Below are 20,980 nucleotides of genomic sequence, written 5' to 3'. Positions count from 1 at the left end.
ACAAACATACCGAGAGGTTCTCTTGGCGGGACTCGCTCGACAATTGAAGATCGCTTGTTATCGGAGTAGCCAACTTCGTAAAAATGTTACTATAGCATGGCGGCGCCGTGACCCGGCGATTCTCGATTGTTAGAGGACCGGTGTCTGGGGAATTTGGGAAAATCTTTTTTTCTGAAGGAAAGTGATCGAAAGGCTAGAATATTGGATCAAATTAAAGTCAAATGTTGGTAAATCAATGACCTTATGCCAAATGGCGCACGCCAGTCCTCTAAAGGTTAATAGGTGAAAGGTTGTTGTTGACTGTCAGTTGTCAAGCGGTCGAGATTCTAGGGAATTTGTTCTTATCAACGAAGGTTTACTTCAGGATGGGAAACTGAATGCTAGCCAAAGAAAATTATTCAAATTGAATCGCGCGAGCTACGATTAAGTCCTTTCCTGAGAACCTCTCGGTATACCAAACAATATCAGTATTAGAGGTTTGTCTCTTCTGCTCCAAGCGACGTCTTTGTGTATTCTGCAAAAGCAAATACAAAATGCATATCCACGTATACCTATATAAAATCCGCACTAGGAATTCGGAACTCGTATTCAGGGCACATAATGGCATAAATTTGGTAGAATGGGAAACAATCTAAACCCGAACAAGTGTTTGTATTGTGTGTATGTATGTTTGTATTTCCACGGGATATGATTTTCTATACACGAAAATATCCCGCTCCTTTTTATTTTGCAGTTAGTGAGCCACGTGTTTTTCATTCCAAAATGCCTATAAAGTTTTCTTGTATCTTATCTTCGGAATACACAGTATCTATACACTCTTGTTAGTCACCTTCATGAAAAAATTATAAAATCTTGTTCGAAATGATAAAATGCAACATTCCGATGAAATCTGGATAAGATAGTCCAAAATAATTTTTAAAAATTGCTCAATCCCAGCAACGAATGGGGAAATAAGCGAGGATGCGGTGGAAAATTTTTTTACTTCATCTCCCTGAAACTACTATTTTTCATCTACGTTGAATTTTAATCAGTCTCGTTATTTATTTAGAAATCTGTAGGATAAATTTCTGTATTTCATACTTAATCGCAGGCAACTTGTCTGTCAATGACGGTGCCTGCTTACGCCAAGCGTACGCAATGTTTATAGAACGATTTGCAAGAGTGAGTCGTTTGAATATGAAACCCTTTTAATATGACTCCGTAAAGCGGCTCTCAAGTAAACAAAACTGATATATAAATTTGTTTTACCTGTTATGCAGTATTCGTGACAGTGAATCCTAAGTAAATCTCCCCAGACCCGCTCTCTCTGGTAACATCATCGTTGCTAGAGGGCTCAACGCCTAACGGTAGACATCTCATCTCACGTGCAGGCTTGTACGTGACGAAAAACAAGGCGGATAAAAAAATGTGGTTAGGAAAGCAGATGATAATTAACTAGATTGTATTCACAGTACATTGACCAAAAATCGGTTACGAATCAGCTGGAGAACAATGAAGATCGATTTGACAGGGCGTTCCGATCTATCGACGTTCAAATACCGCGAAATATCTGGCGCCGGGTGACTGGCGCCAAAAACGCGGAACGTGGAATCGGACAGAGAAGTAAGAATCGGTCAACACTCAAGCAGGCAGCAAGAGCGATACGTGCCGACTAGTAAAAACGAGTTTAACACGCGTGACGGCGACGGCATGGTTTTTACACGTTAATATTTGATCAAAAATCAAGGTAATCCCTCGTTGTAGTATTACCGACAGCTCGAAATGAGCTGTTCCATGTAATGCCTTTGGCTACGCGGCAAAGAAATTAGCAGCATTAAATCATATCGAAAAAAAACAAAAAACAGTAATGTCGAAAAAAGCCGTAACTCGCCGGAATCAGATTTAAGGTTATCTCCAATCTGCCCCGTGTCACTCTATTGATCAATCAAACAATACCTGCAACTACCTTAAGTCATAAGCTATCGTACACTTTTCAGGGATGGACACGAGTACCAAAGACTCTCCTGATCGCAGGGTCCTCCGCGAACTGAGCAATGTCAAGTCGGAGCCGGTCTCACCCACGGCCAACCTGCGGCTACTCACAACTCTCGCTTCCAGTCTAAAAAGCGCCCCTCACAATGAGTCTAAAATTGTTAAAAGAACATGGACAGTCTCGAGAGACGGGGACACAGATCCGCTCAAGTTATTACCGAGGAAAGAAAAGTCCCTCGGCTTGTTATGTAACAAGTGAGCTTGAAAACGCTGGAAAATGAGTCAACACTGTCGTTTCATATGTCAGTTGAATGAAATTTTATCTTCTATCAATCTTATCCACAGATTCTTGAGCTTGTATCCACTGACAATGGCCGGTAACATCCCACAAGAAATTTCGCTGGATACAACAGCAAAAGCACTGGGTACTGAAAAACGAAGGATATACGATATAATAAACGTACTGGAGAGCTTGGAGATGGCTTCCAAAGCGGGGAAAAACCGCTACTTATGGCACGGGCACAGCTACCTACCTGGCACTTTGGCTAAACTCAAATCCCTGGCAGTTAAACTTGGCTTGAGAGAACAAATTCAAGAAATACAAAAAATTAATAGAGCATACACCGCTAATTTCAACAACGAATCACCCTTCTTGAACACAGTAGTTTCGCAGCCCACCAATGGAGACAATAATAGTTTTATTGAGACCAACACGAAAGAGGATAAGAGCCTTGGAGTCATGTGCCAAAAGTTTATTATGCTCTTTCTGGTTTCGTTAAAGGTATGAGTTTTCCTTTCGCTCTGTGATTGTGAGAATCAAATTATTTGGAGAGTAAATATGAATCTGAACCGATTGGTTGATAGCCGTAAGAGTCATAACAATGAATTATTTTTCAGAATGGAATTATAAATTTAGATATGGCTGCAAAAGTTCTCATAACAGACATTGAACAATCCAACGAAACCACTGATACCAGTATAAGATCTCGCTTCAAAACAAAAGTGAGAAGACTCTACGATATTGCTAATGTTTTGTCGGCAATTGGATTAATAAGAAAGGTCAGCATGTCTGATAGTTCCATAAGAAAACCTGTTTTTCAATACACAGGCCCAGATGTAGACTACATAGACTTTGATGCAGGTAAGGATGCAGTAACTGAAGTTAGCGAAATTATAATTTCAATATAAATTTGTTATTCAAATTATAAGAAAGTGGTTAAACTTTAATCACTTAAATCTAAAAATGAAATGCATATGTTCACATATTCTTGAATATTCTCTCACCTATTCTGAGCAAGAATTCAGGACACGTAGAAACTCAAAAAAATGCAGAAACTTTGAAATATAAAAGATTTCTACAACCCTGCCAATATTGTTTTAGAAACACCTGTCAGAGAAGGGACTAGACATTCGCTCATAGGGATGGCTACACCCAATAGAAGTTTAGGAACCAGTGTTTTTCAACAATCGTCTTCTACGAAACCATCTCCCTGCCGTAACAGGTTACTTATTGGCTCAACGACTCCTATCAACCAACGTAGAGAGCCTAGGAAGAGAAAACTCTTTGGAACAGGTACAAAAACTATTAAACTATTTACAGACTACATAAAAGTAATGAAAATAATCCAATGTGAGGAAGCAATTGGAATTCGACAAATATTTCTTATTCAAGATGAGAAATTTGGCCGTACTATGAGCTCCCCTTGTCTGGACATCGATCGCCCTTTGGAACGCCTAGATGACTCAATCCTACAAGTTGCTGAGATGGAGCTTGAAAGGTTAAAGTCAAGTGAGCAACCTGCAAAATCTAAAGTTTGTGTCAAATTATTTCCAAGGCATAATTCGGAATCTTGTGTAACGGCTACACAAGTATCTGGAGAGTTAAACAACATTTTTGAAGGTCTTCGTTCACCCGAAAGTAGTGGGGTTGAAAATTCAGCTGCCAACGCAATTAACGAAGCGTCTGACGTATCTTCTTCGAATGGCATTGACACTCGAATCAACAGTGCAACAGGTCATAAAACAATCATGACTGCCAGTAATGTAAATCTAGTCGACATAGCTGCATTCAATGCATCTAATAGTATTGAAGTACCAAGTTTCAATTCATCCTCACACGTTAACCATCCTAACTCGCAAAATCAGATACCTACTGTACATTTATCATTCATAGACTCGAGTTTGCAGTCAAAGATGAATAATGTGAAAACAAAGCCACTGAAATTGAAGGTAAGAAACCCTAATATTATAACGGTAAAAAACGTATCTTCAAACAATTTTATCGTAAAAAATTTTCCATCGGATAATACAAGAACAATGAGATTCACACCGTACAAAATTCAACCAAAAACTTTTGGTCCAAAATTTGTCAATCTTGCAAGGATTGGCCCGAAAAAATTAATTCCTATTAAACCAAGTGATTTAAGCATTACCTCGCCTTCGCTGCGTCCTGTTGTTATAGAAAATCCGACCATTTCTAACACAAACTATGCTATACTGACTCAGGTTCAGACTCCCATCGTCGCTCCGGGCGATATACTTAAGGCAGTGCAAGTAGGTAACACCTTGCAACTAGTTCCCTTATGCAATCAGACGACAATCAATTTTGCTAATGAAATTAACAGTGAGACTAGTACGAACCGTAGCTAACATAATATAATTATTGTATATTTTATTTCAATTATAGTTATGGTAACGTAACTAATCCTAACCTAAAAGGTCAATCACTTTTCAAATTATATACAATTTATTAATTATATAATTATTAATATTATATTATATAGCAATGCAATAATAATGAAAGCTTATTTTATTTAATGTATAAATTTTTGTGATTATAGGAAATATCGTTACAATTTGTTACACTAGACGCTGAGAATTAGTTGAATCATTATATTAGAGATAGATATTTATTAACATTGATAGCAGTTTTTTTTACATGCTATAAACCATTTTCCTCACTGACGAGAGATACATCATCAGTCATTCAAATGAAATTTAGTCAGCTAAGGAGAATATTATAAATATTCTCGTAATTATTATTTACTGTTGACGAATCATATTAATTTACTACACAAAATTTATTCACTCCAGTCGGCATCCGGATTTCGTAATTTTAAATGCATTAAACATCGAAAAAACTGGTGTGTTTTATAAATAATTCGGAACTTGTAGTAATGAATATTTGCTTAAACAGCACATAAAATGTTATAGTTATGAAATGAATTGTTTGATATTGAGATAATTTATTACAGCATATATAAAACTTGGCAATTGTTGGGTTAGGGTTGATGCTAGTTATCAGAAGTTACTAATCATATTTTGATGCTGTTTTATAACATTACTTAATACTAGTTATCCTACCAAAATAAAAGATTTATAATTCACCTCTAATTAATTTTAAACTTCAATTCTTTTGACTCTGAGTATTTAACAGTTATTTCATTCAAGAATTTGTCTACTCAAATACTTTTGAAGTATATTATGCTGTTACATCAATTTCTTTGTAACCTGCTCAAGTGCAATATCCATCATAAAAAACGGTAAAGTTACAGCCAAAGTAGAAAATCCAGGAAAAGTATTTGCATCATGAGATAAAAATTACGATCATGATTATACTAAGATCTGCAGTAAAAACTAATTGAGTTTTTAATGTAGAAAAATTGCAATAAAGAGGTTGTATTTGTAAAATTTTACCAAAAACTCCAAAAGCAGTCTTTCGAAACTGATGATTATTATTTTTGTTCGGTATTATTACTCCTATTATTATTGTTACTATTGTTGTGATAAATAATGATAGGTGGTCGGGTGAAATTTCCTAAATATTACAAATGAAAGAAATATGTATAATTACAACTGTTTTATTTAACTATAAGAAAAGATAATCTAAATACAATAAATTTCTTGATCTGTTATTTTGGACACAGTGTACTTTATTATTAAATGAAACTAAACACGTATCTTTATGCATTTGCAATGTTAAAAACTGAATAATTTCATTTGAGTTTGGTACAATATGGACTTAGAATATTCTATCCAATCCTTCAAATTCTTTTCTCTCGTTCAACTTCCCTTTGATGTTGATAGAATTTATCCTCAACATTGTGTGCTCTGTTCTGATAACTGCAAATAAGAAAGTGTTAGAATCCTTTAATTATCGATATGAGAGGTAAGATAGTTAAATTTACAGTAATGAATTTAGGATTACAGTTGATTCTCATGTACTGTTTCCTTCTCTTTTTCTTGAAGTGAGTTTTGGTGTGAGAAAGAGACTTTTCAATAACAGTTGCATCAATGGATACGCTTTCCCTATTGAGAAGAGGTCTTCCGATTAATGTAAAATCCGAACTGCCAACAAGGAGGACTTTTTCCAATGTCAACTTATCCCCGACATTTGGAGGCCAGCGACCCTGTATGATAATGACATCATTTTCAGTCACCTTAAATTGCTTGCCGCAGACATGGACTATGGCAAACAGACGTCCTGTTGACGCAGTGGATACCATCGAGTTGACTTTTTCTATAACATCTGGTAAAAGGAAAAATAGAAAAAAATGTACAGATTAACGAGACACTGTGACAAAAAGACACGACAGTAGTTGTTAGTTTCAAAGGGAACAATAGCGAATTACAGAGTGCAATGTGTTGGCATGTTACAACCTTAGCCACTACGTGGAAGACAATTTATTACCGAGTGTAATTTTCTCGTCTTCTTCCGTGGTGTCTTTTACTTCTTCTTGATGCGACGGAACGGCTCTTTTAGGATTGTACAAGGCTTTCAAGCGTAACGCAGCCGCCGGAGTTTGCCATAACCTAACACCTAGAAGCAAGCATAATAAAGATCCTGACATTCAATGTCACGTGTAAAACGAGTTGTTAAAAATATTTTCGAAAAGTGTAGAATTTGTAACCTGATGAGTTGACGTTGTTTAAAAGCCCTGGGCCAATCCTTTTCATACAATTATTCGCGACTCCGGTCAGCACGCGCGAGAATCCGACAAACGCCGCCATCTTACAATCTCAATTGTTGTCTGCTGCGGACAGGAATGAATTGAATAATGAACACTACGCGAAATTGAAGTTCTAACGACCGCAGCGCTCGACGCGGAGTATCCGAATTCCGACGGATGCTCCACTCCATGGCAAGATTCATACATAACGTGTCCGGGAAAGTGGAAACACGTCGGTGCGTTGAGAAAGCAGCCTGCGTAGCCTGTCAAATTTAGATCCCCCGATAGACCAAAAAAAAAAAAAAAACTACCAAAGAATAATCAATGTGCAGATCGACTCGTTGAGTGGATTTTTATGTGATACAAGTTGAAAGTGATAATCGCAGGATGCAGTTTTACAAGGAGAAATTGCTGTCACCTGGACAGCTGAAACGGCTAAACGAGCACAAGTACAGCTGTACCAGCGTCAGCCTGATGGACCCGTTTCTTCAGCCGTGGTGGAACTGGCTCGTCAGTAAAGTTCCGCTCTGGCTTGCCCCGAATGCGATAACGGTCCTTGGCCTGGCCGTAAACATCTTGACGACTCTGATCCTCGTCTGGTACAGTCCCGATGCCAAAACCGAGGTACCTATTTATCAATAACACAACCATAACCTCAAACTTTCCAGTTATCATTCCCGTTACGTTGCAGAAACACGAACGAGTCACTCAACTTCATAGATAGTTGAATTTCCTTGTTTACTACTTTACTCAACCACATCCTCATCTCTGACTCTTTAAAACCTTCAGACACGGATACATTTACGCAGACCTACAGTTACAGCTAGTTATTATCATTCTATGTAACGTGATTCCTTATATTAAGATAATTTCAAACCTCAGTGTTATATGTTTTCTGAAAATTGCCATACATTCATACATTCTATATTTACATTGTCAGGGTCTGCATGGTTTTATAATCGCCTGAAGATACAGGTTTTTTTTTTTGGCAATGATTCAAGTTATTTTTTTCCTTCTCTGTAGGCGCCGCGATGGGCATGCTTATTGTGTGCACTGGGCTTGTTCGTTTACCAAAGCCTCGATGCGATCGATGGCAAACAAGCAAGGAGAACTGGAACACAAAGCCCGTTGGGCGAGCTATTCGATCATGGCTGTGACTCCATCTCAACAGGTACGAGTCGGATGTTACACTTTCATTGTCAGAGAAGGACTGAATTTGAAGAGTCGCATTTCCTTTGTCCAGATATTAAATTTTACTTGTACAATAACCATGCCCTCATATCTCCCTACAGTTTTTGTCGCTTTGTCGGCGTGCATAGCGGTTCAGTTAGGATACTATCCGACGTGGATGTTTTTCCAATGCTTTTGTGCTATGACGCTATTCTATTGTGCACACTGGCAAACGTATGTTTCAGGTAAGAATTTGAAATTTGAATAAACGCATTGAAAGATTGATTTTACTTATACAAGTATCAACCGCAGTTCGTATGTGACGTGATTTATTTGCAAACAGGAACGTTGAGGTTTGGGAAAGTGGATGTCACTGAGGCACAGTTCACAATCATGGGAATCCACATTATTTCAGGAATATTTGGACCCAGCATTTGGATGACAGAGGTTGTATTCCTTAAATAAATGTCTATTTGTGTTTAATATTTTCTTTCATTTTCAAATAATGATTTTTACTCAACTTTTCAAAGTCATTTTTAATTGCAAAACCTTCAGTACATATTTGTTCTACGAAATTATGCTCGCACATTCGATGAGTTTATTAATCATTTCTCAATGTTCCATAAGTATTTCTTTTGCTGGAAAGTAAAATCTACAGATAGCAGATCTGATTATATAAACGTGTCACAGCCCATGTCACACATCCATGACTATGTTATGTGTTGAATATTTTTAACTTCGAAAGTTATTGTTTTTTTATGTTTGTCCTATTAATTAACTTTTTGGTTTAATAATTATATAAACTACACAGCTTCCACACTGGTAACTGTCTGTCAATAATAGGGCATGCCAGAAACGCATAAAAATTTTTGGCCAATGATTTTCATGTTTAAATACAATTATTAATATCCCATCGTAATGCTAATTCGTTACTCAAGATAGGCAGGAACGAAAGACATAATTCAGTGTCAAATTCGAATACGCATAGAGTAACAAACAAAAATTATTATGTCGTCACGAAGCTCTTGATTCTGTTCTGAACTTGATGAAATTTATTTAAAATGCAAAAATAGCACATAACCGACATTACTTCTTTTCAGACTTTAATGTCTGTTTCTAGTGCTTTAATTTCATTTTTTATGTATCACGCTTGTGTTTCAGAAGACAAATGTCTCATTGCGTGAACTCAGTTTTTACCAGATTCCATATGTTCTCAACGTGTCATTCTTGTTTCTTTGTCTTTTTTTTTTATTCTTGAGCAGATTGCAACTTTGGCCTGTTGAAAAATTTTAGTCCTCTTCGACGCTTTGAAGTTTAACTCGTGTCTCGATGAACGCTTGTCTCTGCAAAGTCTAACAATAATATTTCTTGCAGATACCATACATTAATGGTTTTGAATTAAAATATTTGATAGCCGTAATGACAGTGGTGTGTGCATTGGCAAACTTATATTCAATGTTTTCGGTGATTTTCACCGGAGGAGTGGGCAAGAATGGTTCAACCGTGGCTGTAAGTTTGATAGTTAGACTTTTCAGTTGGCGATGCAACAAAAGGGAACTGCATGGCATGAGGAGAGCGGTGCTGAATTTATCGACTCACAATCTTTTTTTTTTATTAACTAACATCAATTTCAACTGATTGGTTTTGGAATCATATCACTTCTTTGTGTCCTTTCCTTTCATTTCCTTTATCATTTGCCATCACTGCCCAAACGAAGATTATGTTCCAGGTACAAGAATTTTGTCTAAAATCCTTCACCTTCTGATTTCAACAATCCAATTTATACATTGAGCACACAGTTACAGGTTTTTTCTATTCAAAATCTCAGACATTTTGTTACTCTGATACATTATCGTGAAAATATTTTCATAATATGCAATCAATCAAATACATAATGCACATGAGTCCAAAAGACAGGCACCTCGTATACAAACCCAGGTGGATCTGACCTCTGCGAGTCTACCGGTGTTGTCCGCTACTATCTATTTAACTTGTGTAGCAAACGATAAGAGCGACTTTGAACTTGTCAGAATCAACCTCGATTTGTTTACATAGTTACAGCTTTTATTTAAACATTGAGCTTATAACTATTGAACGCTTTTACCTATTATACTGCCGAAAGCTGTAGGGATTTCGAACTTTTTCTATCTGCTTCTTTTTCATTCGATCTAACTAAGAAAATCAAGTATGAAACCAGAAACTGTGTTGTTTTCTTCGTTAAAAACATTTGTCTTAATTGCAAAATGCTCTTAATTATCGATGTTATGTTCATGTGATAATGAAAAAATAATAATACTTGTCTAACACATTACTGAACCTTATAATTTGTTGCACTGAATGTTTCAAATCATCCCCGCCACACTCTATCTCATTAATGCCACTCTGAAGTTATTATTTTCCTATTTCATTTCAATTAATCAATGCCATTTCCTTTTGAGTCCAGTTATTTTTAGCCAAATATTTTTTAATGAGAAAATAATGTACTGGCCTCCTTAATTACGTCATCTACTGATTTTTAATCGTAATGCATTAACACTAGAACTACCGAAATTTAGACAAAGCAATTTCTACCAAAACCAATCAAAATGACTGGTCTTCAAAAAATACGTAACAATAGTTTAATTTTATGTCACATTGATATACATTTTCTATTGTTACAATTGTTGAGACCAGTCATTGTGACTGGTGTGTTACTTCTAGTGTTTAAAAATTCAAATCATTCTGATTGTAAACAAAGAATGTGGCCATGAACCATGGTGACAGAAATTTTATAGGAATTTTCATATTTTTTCTATAAATGAATTATACCAGATTGATGGACTTAAAAGGAAATAAACGAAACTATACTGCTAAATCTTGTGATGCCTTTTGCAGTCAGCAGTTCCCACGTGTCTTGAAACTCTTCGTGTTTATGTGATGATCGCAAGAAAGGTTTTTTTGTTTTAAATTACCAGAAGTCATTTGTAGATTTCATTTTCTCTCTAATTATTTCAGCATAGGTGTGAGCAAAAGTAAATGGCCCTCGTAACGATGATATTTTTTTTTGATCCGCAGTATGAAATGAATACTATTTTTCTCACGGAATAGTTATAAAATCACTATAATTGGCAGAATTTGTGGATTTGTTTAGATTCCCGTGCCTGGAGTTGGCACTGTCTCTAACTTCGTAGCTGTGATATTTTATGCAGGCTACATTCACGTGTTCGTTGAATTCTGTAGAGTCTTTGAATCCGGTGGTGTCGGAAAGAATGGTTCCACAATAGCAGTAAGTCATAAAAATTGGCTGATCGCATATAAAAAATTGTTTTCAAGTATTTCCTTGTAAAATATAATAGATTTCTTATTTTATAAACTATCCTGTGCTTTATCTAGCCATATTTTACCTGGGCGGTACTCTGGGTATTCCGTGGTAAGGGAACTTCAGAGTCAGCAATGCTCTACTCTTTCTCTTACTCTAAAGCTGAAAATCTCAAGTTATGCAATTAACTGCTGAATTATTGTGCAATTGGCAAAGGTCTTTACTTCCGCACTATTTTAAAAGTTTAGCTAATGTTGATATAAGTAAACGTAAAAGTAATCTAAACGGTCATACGTGTATCTAAAAACATATAGATGAAAAAATTTGTATTATGCTGCGAAAACTTATTTGGTGCTAATGTTTATCTGCTTTCGATAATGCTGAAACAATATCAGACTTGTGATTATTGATTCTACAGATTTCATGTTTAGCGATCAGCTATTTCTTCTACTAAAATATTATACCCCTTTTTCAAATATCTATATCTTGATGATAATCAAAGATTATGATTAGATGAAGTGACATACTTTGTTAAAAGAGGCAAAGAAAAGTGTATGTAATGTAGTCAGTTTTGAAGTAGGTTCTGGTCATTATCGTTTTCTGCTCATTCTATGTATTCTAATCTGGTGTATCTTCAAATCAACAAAAAACCTTTTTATTACCTGATATACCGATACAAAGATATATATTCAATACGCAATACCGATACATGCCCACTTCAAATTCACAGCAGGTAAAAAAAAAAATCAGAAGTCCCTAACTTAACAGAGGAGTCAAAACTAACGTAATACCACTGTATCACATATTCCTAATTCAACTCGTTCATTATTTACATTTAGGGAAAAAGGAACACAAAAATTTTTACTCAAAACAAACATTCAACTCATCAATATGTTGGAGAATCGTCAAAATCAATGTTCACTCAACATGTTGGCGAATTTAATAATTTCAGTTTTTTCTGTTTATTATTATTATTATTATTGTTGTTGTTGTTGTTGTTATAATTTTTATTAAATTAACAGTACTTCTATCCTTTTATTTTCTTTATAGTATTTTGTTAATAAATGTATGGTGTGTCATGGGGAAAGCTGAAAGTACTTGGAATGCATTGTTAAAATGAAAATCTGATTCTTAATTCTAATGCCATTTAATGAAGCATAAAAGCAACTGATCTTTTGTACTCATTGCACGTGTGTATTATCTCTTTGCGACTAACTATCGGTTGTATATTCCAAACTGCGACTAACCATCGGTTGTATATTCCAAACGTATAGTTGCCATACATTAATACAGAGGTGAAGGTGTTCCCTCTTTGGGCAGCAGTCGGAATCGCTGTTTTGCTAGCGCAGAGCAGCGTGTCCGTCATTCTTGTCGGTGGTGTTGGAAAGAATGGCTCCACCGTTGCTGTAAGTCAGCTCACCAAGGCAAAGTTAGAAATCTCTTTGTAGTGCACAATTCGTATGTTTACTTTGATTTAGGCCCATATGTCAATCTTAACACATGAACATGTTAGTATGTGCAATGTGATAGTCATGTTCAAATCGGAGTACAATAATCAAAATTTCTATCATCTATCGACTAATATAGTAATGAAACCTTTCTCTACATCTACGTACGTGTTACTTGATAATGAAAGCAGTGCGATCGGCAATAGGTCTTCCAACAACTGTGAGTTTGTCATGTTTCATGTGCCATCCGATTTAGGTGAATAAGTTACAATCGTACGTCGATATTTACTATTGGGCCTAAGTCTTGCACTGTATTTTGAATTGATCGCATTACAGTGTTGTTTTTATTGTTGAAATTAATTTAAAGAGGTAAAAACATTACTTTTTTTGCCAGATGTTGTCTTAGCATAAATGATTTTTTTTTGTTTTTTCTTCGAAATCTTCAATCGTATTTTGAGATCCAATACCACACCATCAAAATCCCTTCCAAATAATCACTTCATCACTTCAAATAAGTATGCTTCATTAATAATATAATTATACTGCTACGTAGAAATTGATTTAACGGCATGTTTAGATTTGGGCAACGTTGTAACCGGTAACTAACTTCATTGACTAGTAAAATAAATGTTTTCGCTTAGCGTAAAATTTCGATTAGCGCTATTGAATTAAATCAATAAACATGATCATCTTCTAATGGTAAAGGGATAACATCAAATCTAATAAGTTTTCAACCATAAGCTGTCGAAATTAATAAGTAGATAAAAATAACATGCATGCATTCATATCGTGGTTTATTTACTTAGAGAAAAACAAGTCATAACGATTTGTTGTCTCGACTTGAAATTTAGTTGACAAGTTTTAACGGGTCATTGCTTCTTGGCTAATGGATATGTTTAAGCAAGGATCTGGCATATTACGGAATACTGTAGAGCATCTTTTTTCCAGGGAACCTCAGTATTATCTCCGATCATCCCATTCAGTTTTGTTGTGGTCCCAGCATTCATAATATATAGAAAAAGTGCCGAAAACGTCTATGAAAATCACCCTGCATTGTATATACTTGCATTCGGCATGGTTGCTGCGAAAGTGACCAATAGACTCGTGGTAAGTTATAATGCACATGCTGATTATTCTTATCGATAGTCGGTGACAGCTGTAGAATCACGTGTAAGAGTTAATATTCAAGACATCTTTTCTTCCTTCCCAGGTTGCACACATGACAAAAAATGAAATGCAGTATCTGGATACCGCATTGATTGGACCTGCAATGCTCTTTCTCAATCAATACTTCAACTTCTTCATCAAAGAATATTACGTTCTTTGGCTTTGTTTAGTGAGTTATACCATGTCGTAATATCATGATTGTTCAGAAATTGGATACCCTTCATTCGTATCATAGAATGTTTCATCTCCCGGGTTTGCCTCATATTCAAATTGCACATTCTATTTCTTTCACGATGTTTTACATCCGCCAATTAACAGCCATAACCAATATTTATTATTCTAGATTTGGGTAACTTTGGACTTGCTTCGATATTGTTCTCAAGTTTGTCTGGAAATTTGTGATCACTTGAAGATCATGCTATTCAGGATACCGACGGGTGGACACCGGATTGGAACTTCACAGACTTCCACCATCACTGAGAAAAACGGTACTAACAGGTTTCAACGTAATAGACTCCAAAAGAAACACCATTAAATTTACATCGTGATAATGAATGTACCCTATGATGCCCAAGAAAAGTTGAACGGATCCTAGTTTGTTGTTAAATGTTTTGATATTATTGTAAATAGATATGAAATGTCGTGAGTCACAGTTCGTTCATTATCACGTTACGATTTGTTCGACTCCAAGCCAACAATGATTGAAAAATGAGTTTAAATTCGTTTAGAAAGTAGACTTTGGTTTGTTGTCAGCTGTATTTGTTCAAGTTCTGAAAAATCTTATTCGTACCAAAGAGATTATACGTGTGAAGTTGTGCCACCTCAAGACTTCCAATCTAACAGTAAAATATATTTCATGTACGCATTTACTAATAATAATTGGTCAATGAATTGAATGCTCATTTTTCTAATTTTCGTTTTTAACAATAAGCTGTTAGTTGGGGCGGAGAAACGAGCTTATCACAAGGAATTGGTGATGGGTCTTTTCTTTTAAACATAATTGAACGACTGCAAGCAAGCTTGGACATTTGATTTAGCATGCTTTCCTTAATTAGTTTGACTTTCTCCTTTACAATGATCTTCCTTAACTGTGAGTGTTTGCGCTTCTATCCTATTTACAGAGTGGTGATTATGAAAAATCTGTAGCTTCTAGTTCCGTAACACCCAGGTGGCTGTGAGCAAGGCAAATTGGTGACCCGGATCACAAGATGTGCAACTTATTTATTTAAATACTTTTTTAATACCAATCGGTGGGTGAAAATCATAGTTAGCCGGATGCGACAATATTTACCTACACGTTTTCTACTTAAAATCAAATCCTCACAGACACCTCATATTAATAAAAACAATGATAATATCGATGATGAAAATAATGGTAATAATAACAATAATTTTACATAGTTAGATGATATTGCTTGTCGGCATATCTGCCTTACAAAAAAAATTTTGCAACAATTTTATACACACAACATGTAATAATTCCATTTTCAACTGCCTAAAATCTTCTCGCAAACTGAATATAAATATTTTTCCATAGCTCAAATACTCCCACGCACAGCTATACTCTTCTTTCCTCTTTATTTATTCCTTATTTTACCCTTTTGCAGCTAATGCAATATGACAAGCAACATGATTTAACGACGTCCAGTACGGTTTTAACGTCATACCCTCTGGTGCTTTCCTTAGCTTAACACAACAGTATACCAACAGTCTTCTAGTCAGCGTAAATGTGTTTGACAACTAGTTAGCAGTTGAGAGTGTTTCTATCCATGATAAGCTCTCTCAACAATCTCAGTGAATTAGTTATATAAACAATTAATGATGGAATAAGAAGTGTATTTTTGTGAAAAGTTTTTATGGCAAAATTAAAAAAGAAAGACAGTTAAAACAAAGGATTGGAAACTTGAAAATTCACTGTCCATTGTTTTACATCCTGTACTCTTCTTCAGATTTCATACTAACTGTAAAATTAACACGGTAGAATTGTAGAAGTTGAAACGCCATTTGTAACAAATCCACACGGAAAAAAATTCTTTGTTGACGATTTATAGGTATAAAATCTACCTCTTATTCCGCTTGACAAGTTCACCTGTCTTGTGAATAAATGGAACTGATTTTTATTCTTCATCCCAGATCACCTGAGTAGTAACCACTTGAGGATAGCACTGTTCCCTTAATGAAAAGCTTTTGTATATAACATTAAGCGTGACACGTAACCCTGTACATAAAAATGGCATTCTTATCATTATAAATATATTTATCGGATTCATGTGAATTTCAAACAAAACAACATGTATTGAAGTATGTATTTAATGTTGTTAGTCGAGCTAATTTCATCCTTTGGTATATAAATCGCAGAGCGAAAGATGTATTTAGTGTTTGTAGATGTACACCGATGGAATATTTATACTCTTTATAACCAAACTACAGTTAGAATTGAATCTTTTCTAAGGTACACAACAATATTGCAGTTGCTATAATATAAATTGGGTGACGAAATGATGATAATGTATATTAAATAAATGCAGGTTGTATTACGAAATATTCTAATAGAATTTGATAATTCAGAAAACCTTTCCAATACAATATGTCTATGTATACTGTATTGCTCAATTTGTGCTCTACATTTCTACGAATTTTCTAGGTACGTTAATATACTCTTTAGCATGACTTTCATTCGGGTTTGCATATTTGCTCTAATTACACCCAGAATGACAAATTCTTATGCCCTGCATGTAAGGGTGTATGGCTGTGTTCGTTTTTATGAAAAGAGAATAAGGTTGTACAGTTACTACAAATCACTGAAATCTTTTTCTACTACTAAACTAACACTTTCGTTAGGTCATAACTAGGATGCTTTCTACTTTATATAACTTTAATACTTTTTCTCTGCCTACATATATACATACATACATACATATGTTTGGTATGCATGAAGAGTTTTGTTCGCAGTTCACATGGTGGTGGAACAAGAACCCCTGTTAGACGAGGAGTATCACCACGGCTCCGACACCTCCCTCAACCTCTGATATTCAGATCCTAGTTTTGTGATCACAGTAGGTGATTGATGTTCTACAATAACAATCTCAGGATGAGATGTGATATTCCAACTATCTCTGAAGACAAATAGTGTGTACATTAGAGAAAGATGCAGCTGTCACAAGCACGTTAAATGTTGTTTGAAAAAAGTTCATCTCTGTATGTTATGTGACGCAGTAATGTTTCAATATCGATGGATAATTTATAACCAAATTGTGAAACGCTGCAGTTACAGCTGCACTTGTCAATAACCGATCTGCAATTTAATAGTTTTCGTGTTCTTTGCTACTATGTTTTATTATATGGCAAAGCGTTAAATTTTTATTCAAACAAACGTTTCATTCAAAAAGTAATCGGAATACAATACTCCGATAAAACAAACATGGAAATAATTTATTGAAAAAGAATTAAAAATTTTTATGAGGAAACTATAGATCTGTTTGTAGATGTGATATCGTTTGAACTCAAAATGAATTTTAATCAACTTGTAATTAAAAATTATTCAGAACGTGTTGATCAACGTTAATATTTGAACCATGAACATTGGTATGTACTGTATAATTAATGTACCGTTATTACGTAGTTTCCGTACTGCAAACTTGAGCATATATACATTTATACTTTATAATTAGTACAATAATCAAATGCTCACAAATTGAAATGATGTCTCACAAGAATATCAAATATTGTTACTCGTTGATTTGGAATCTATTGAATTAGCCTCTCTAATTCATGGGAAGCAGAAACCACATTGTTTTGTAATAACAATAAGTTACTGAAGTGACGGATCGTCGCAATAACAACTGTTTTCATTAACTTTTATATTATATTAACAAAGCGTTTATAGAGGATGTAAAAAAAAAGTTAGGCTGTAGGTGAGAGGCATACCGATGTAAATGAGAATTACATCGCTACAAATTCCATATACCTAAATGTATTTATCGTGTGCCTTAAGACTACTTTCGTAAGGATTATCCGATAGCAAGTCCAGTTTTATACAGAAGAAATTAAATTTTAGTATCAGCCGCTTGTGTCATCCAGCTTGTACCTTCCAACACCTCAATTATATTATTCAACGGCAGTCCGACAACTAAGAAATTTGCATAACAATCCATTTATCAAGTTGTATGGCTGGTCTTTGCAAGTATTACTACAGTATTCTGATGTCATTTTTTGTGGTTCTTTTCGTTTCCTTCGCGTAGCAAGATAATAGAATGTACGGATAGTCTTGGATGTACCTAATTCGAAGTATTTTGATTACCCAGTTCATCAGAATACTTCAAAAATTAATTATAAATTGTTCAATCTACGCAAACTAGGTGAAATGAATTTAAGAAATGTTATAAATACAATTACATGTACCTACCATAATATAAAATATTCGTATAGGGCCTAATATTTTTAGTGTACATTTAAAATAACAAATTTATCAAAAGGGTCCAGTTTTGGTCTGTACGTATAATGTATGAACGATTATACTTTGAATATATATATATAATTAGAATGGTCTTTAATTTGGGTTCCGCAGAATTTTCATCATGATGCTCCATCCCCACTAACTGGTTCTAAATCGTTCAAAAATCATGTTTCTAAATCTGATATTCTCCATTAATAGAGACCTGTGTACCTGCACCAAACTTGAGTTTTTTTCATTCATGGTTGATTTTCATGAATAAATGGAAATTTTATGTACCTAAAAAACAATATTGTTTTCATTGCAGGATTCTAATTGTTGTTGTTTTTTTTTCTCAGTTAATTTTTAACCTATTATTTTTTAACGATTTATAAAGGATTTGAGTGGCGTCATGATCAAAATTTTTATGAATGCAAATTGAGGACCATCCTAATTTAGATGTACATATGTGGTAATCTGTCGTAACTCAAATGCTTCCTGACTGACTGAATCATCGTCTCTGATTCGGCTAACAATTTTTCTTAAGCTTGCAACTATACGACATAATTTAAAACATAAAAAATTATCAGCCGATTGAAAGATGATCTAGGTCAGGACTCGTTCAGGTTAATGTGTATTAACTCAAATATAAATACCACAAGTTTGCCCCGTTTTATCTGAACTTAAGCATGAATGTTAACTATACCGTTGGGGTAAATAAATGTTGTGACCGGTGTATAAAAATTAGCGTTTACTGTTTTTATTTTACCCGTTTGAAAGAAGTTTTTTTTTAAAATGCATGGTAATATATAACACCTTGTGCATGACGATACGATATATGTTTGAAACAGCATGCTAAATTGAAGCTAACAGCCGCTTATTTTGCAGCTCCTTACATCGATTATTATTTTCAAGTATCACTCGAATTTTTAAGTACAATTTTATTTCTAGAATATTCTCAAACTGTACCTTTGGTACAAATTGGATGATCGAGAAAAATTGTGTATCATCTTATATTGGCATTATTAATGATAAAAAAAAATTTACGTATCACTCTCTGTTATTCCACTGAAGTTTTTATGAGAAGTTTAATACGAAATTTTTTAAAAATATGGTCAATATGGAAACCCATTTTGATTTTTGTTCATATTAACCAACTATGCATGCACTCGTGTTTTTTCCGGTACGTTTCTGATTAACGTTAATGATCCCTGGAGTAAAATGTTTGTAAAAAACATTGTACATATGATAATTTTATTGTTCTACTACGGAGAATAGTAAATCGTGAATTTTCATCACTTGTCTGCGCGTCGGCCGTTCCTTTAATTCCATTACTTTTTACTACCTACCCGTCTGCTATATAGCGTCTCAAGTTTATTATTTGACACATAAACTTTTTGAGTTCCCTCCTAACTTTCTTACCTCACACCTAGACCTAAATCTAATTTACGTAATTGGTTTGGGCACACTTTTTGCTTCTATTAAATTTTCGAAATTCCTCATTATAATTTGAAATATGTAAAACTTGCCAAATTCGTAAGATAAATTTGTTGGACATTTTTTGTGGCTTTTTGGGGGGGGGGGGGGGGGGTTGAAAAATTAACACCCTCCCGTACTAATGAATCATCGCAATTGTGATAGAAACGTCAATTTTCTTGAGAAGTAAATAGCTTGATACTTTTTATTACACTGTAGAGCAAAATACTCAGAAAATTATTTTCAGCCTATCGATTCCGCAATGAAAAGGACAGACAGGTCTCTTATGATATAAACAGACAGCATATATAAAGTGAAGAAGCGTTCTCAGGTGCCTCGTCGGAATTCGCTATTGTACGCAAAATCTTCTAAGAAAAGCTTGTAGCACCTTCGTTATTAACGTTTCTTTACGGATATCGAACAAGGTTCGTACGCTTTATGGAATCTGAAATTCCCCGACTTTTCCAGGTATTTAAGCCTAAAAAAAGATATTCTTTTAGTTAACTTTCAAGAAATATGCCTTTAATTAATGACAATTCTTTTACACATCAATACTAATACCTTAAATATTATCTAGTAATAATTACTTTACTGTTTGACTATCAATTTACAAAAAACAGCCCACAACTTTTTGTTAGAAAACAACGAATGAAGGTTTGGTATTAATTAAGTAATATACATTTTAAGTTTCAAGTGCGATTCTGTGCCCCTTAAAATCGATGAAACTTTGTATAAAAACAAATTTATTTCTTCGAAAGACCCAAAATTTCAATGTTATTTTCGAAATTCCCTGACTTTTCCCTGCTGTAATAAATTCCTCGAGTCTTTCCGGTTTTCCCTGTGCGTACGAACCCCGTCAGACGATGAACAAATAAATGTATTAGCAATAAATGAAAATCCTTCCGTCAATTGAACGATTTTTGACATGCGGACTTTTTATCCACATCAAATTTCACCCACGATCAGTTCTAGCTCTCACTCGGCAGCACCTCGATTAAGTATGCGTTTAAACGGACGGCGTCTAGACGCGGTTTTGGATAAAAAGTGAACACACGCATTGAACTTGAAA

General features: G+C 34.8%; 3 protein-coding genes across 8 annotated transcripts; 2 read left to right on the top strand and 1 right to left on the bottom strand.

The window, feature by feature from the left end:
* The first annotated feature begins 1,518 nt into the window (after window positions 1-1,518).
* Window positions 1,519-5,357, top strand: LOC124412653 (transcription factor E2F8-like). The gene is made up of 6 exons (XM_046892711.1): window positions 1,519-1,726; window positions 1,977-2,226; window positions 2,317-2,752; window positions 2,869-3,112; window positions 3,353-3,544; window positions 3,644-5,357. Exons 2-6 carry the CDS (start codon window positions 1,979-1,981, stop codon window positions 4,618-4,620), a joined length of 2,097 nt encoding a protein of 698 aa, XP_046748667.1. The 5' UTR covers window positions 1,519-1,726; window positions 1,977-1,978; the 3' UTR covers window positions 4,621-5,357.
* A 521-nt stretch (window positions 5,358-5,878) lies between these two features.
* On the bottom strand, window positions 5,879-7,025 carry LOC124412656 (39S ribosomal protein L21, mitochondrial). The gene is made up of 4 exons (XM_046892718.1): window positions 6,882-7,025; window positions 6,662-6,790; window positions 6,179-6,499; window positions 5,879-6,093 (listed from the first exon to the last, which is right to left on the bottom strand). The coding sequence occupies exons 1-4, from the start codon at window positions 6,979-6,981 to the stop codon at window positions 5,993-5,995; spliced, it is 651 nt and encodes a 216-aa protein (XP_046748674.1). The 5' UTR covers window positions 6,982-7,025; the 3' UTR covers window positions 5,879-5,992.
* Window positions 7,026-7,135: 110 nt separating this feature from the next.
* LOC124412654 (choline/ethanolaminephosphotransferase 1) lies at window positions 7,136-19,179 on the top strand. 6 transcript variants are annotated; one of them, XM_046892717.1, is made up of 11 exons: window positions 7,136-7,544; window positions 7,944-8,091; window positions 8,213-8,335; window positions 8,434-8,537; window positions 9,465-9,599; window positions 11,221-11,355; window positions 12,663-12,794; window positions 13,785-13,943; window positions 14,047-14,172; window positions 14,347-14,491; window positions 16,956-19,179. In XM_046892717.1, the coding sequence occupies exons 1-11, from the start codon at window positions 7,308-7,310 to the stop codon at window positions 17,030-17,032; spliced, it is 1,521 nt and encodes a 506-aa protein (XP_046748673.1). In that variant the 5' UTR covers window positions 7,136-7,307; the 3' UTR covers window positions 17,033-19,179. The 6 variants fall into 6 exon arrangements, with proteins under 6 accessions (XP_046748673.1, XP_046748670.1, XP_046748669.1 ...); XM_046892714.1 differs by lacking the exons at window positions 9,465-9,599; window positions 11,221-11,355 and having other exon boundaries at window positions 7,138-7,544; XM_046892713.1 differs by lacking the exons at window positions 9,465-9,599; window positions 12,663-12,794 and having other exon boundaries at window positions 7,138-7,544.
* Window positions 19,180-20,980: the final 1,801 nt, after the last annotated feature.

This window comes from Diprion similis, chromosome 11 (genome assembly GCF_021155765.1).
Source record: "Diprion similis isolate iyDipSimi1 chromosome 11, iyDipSimi1.1, whole genome shotgun sequence".
NCBI lineage: Eukaryota > Metazoa > Arthropoda > Insecta > Hymenoptera > Diprionidae > Diprion > Diprion similis.
Note: the sequence above shows the minus strand (reverse complement) of the source record. Positions and strands in the feature narration are given on the sequence as shown.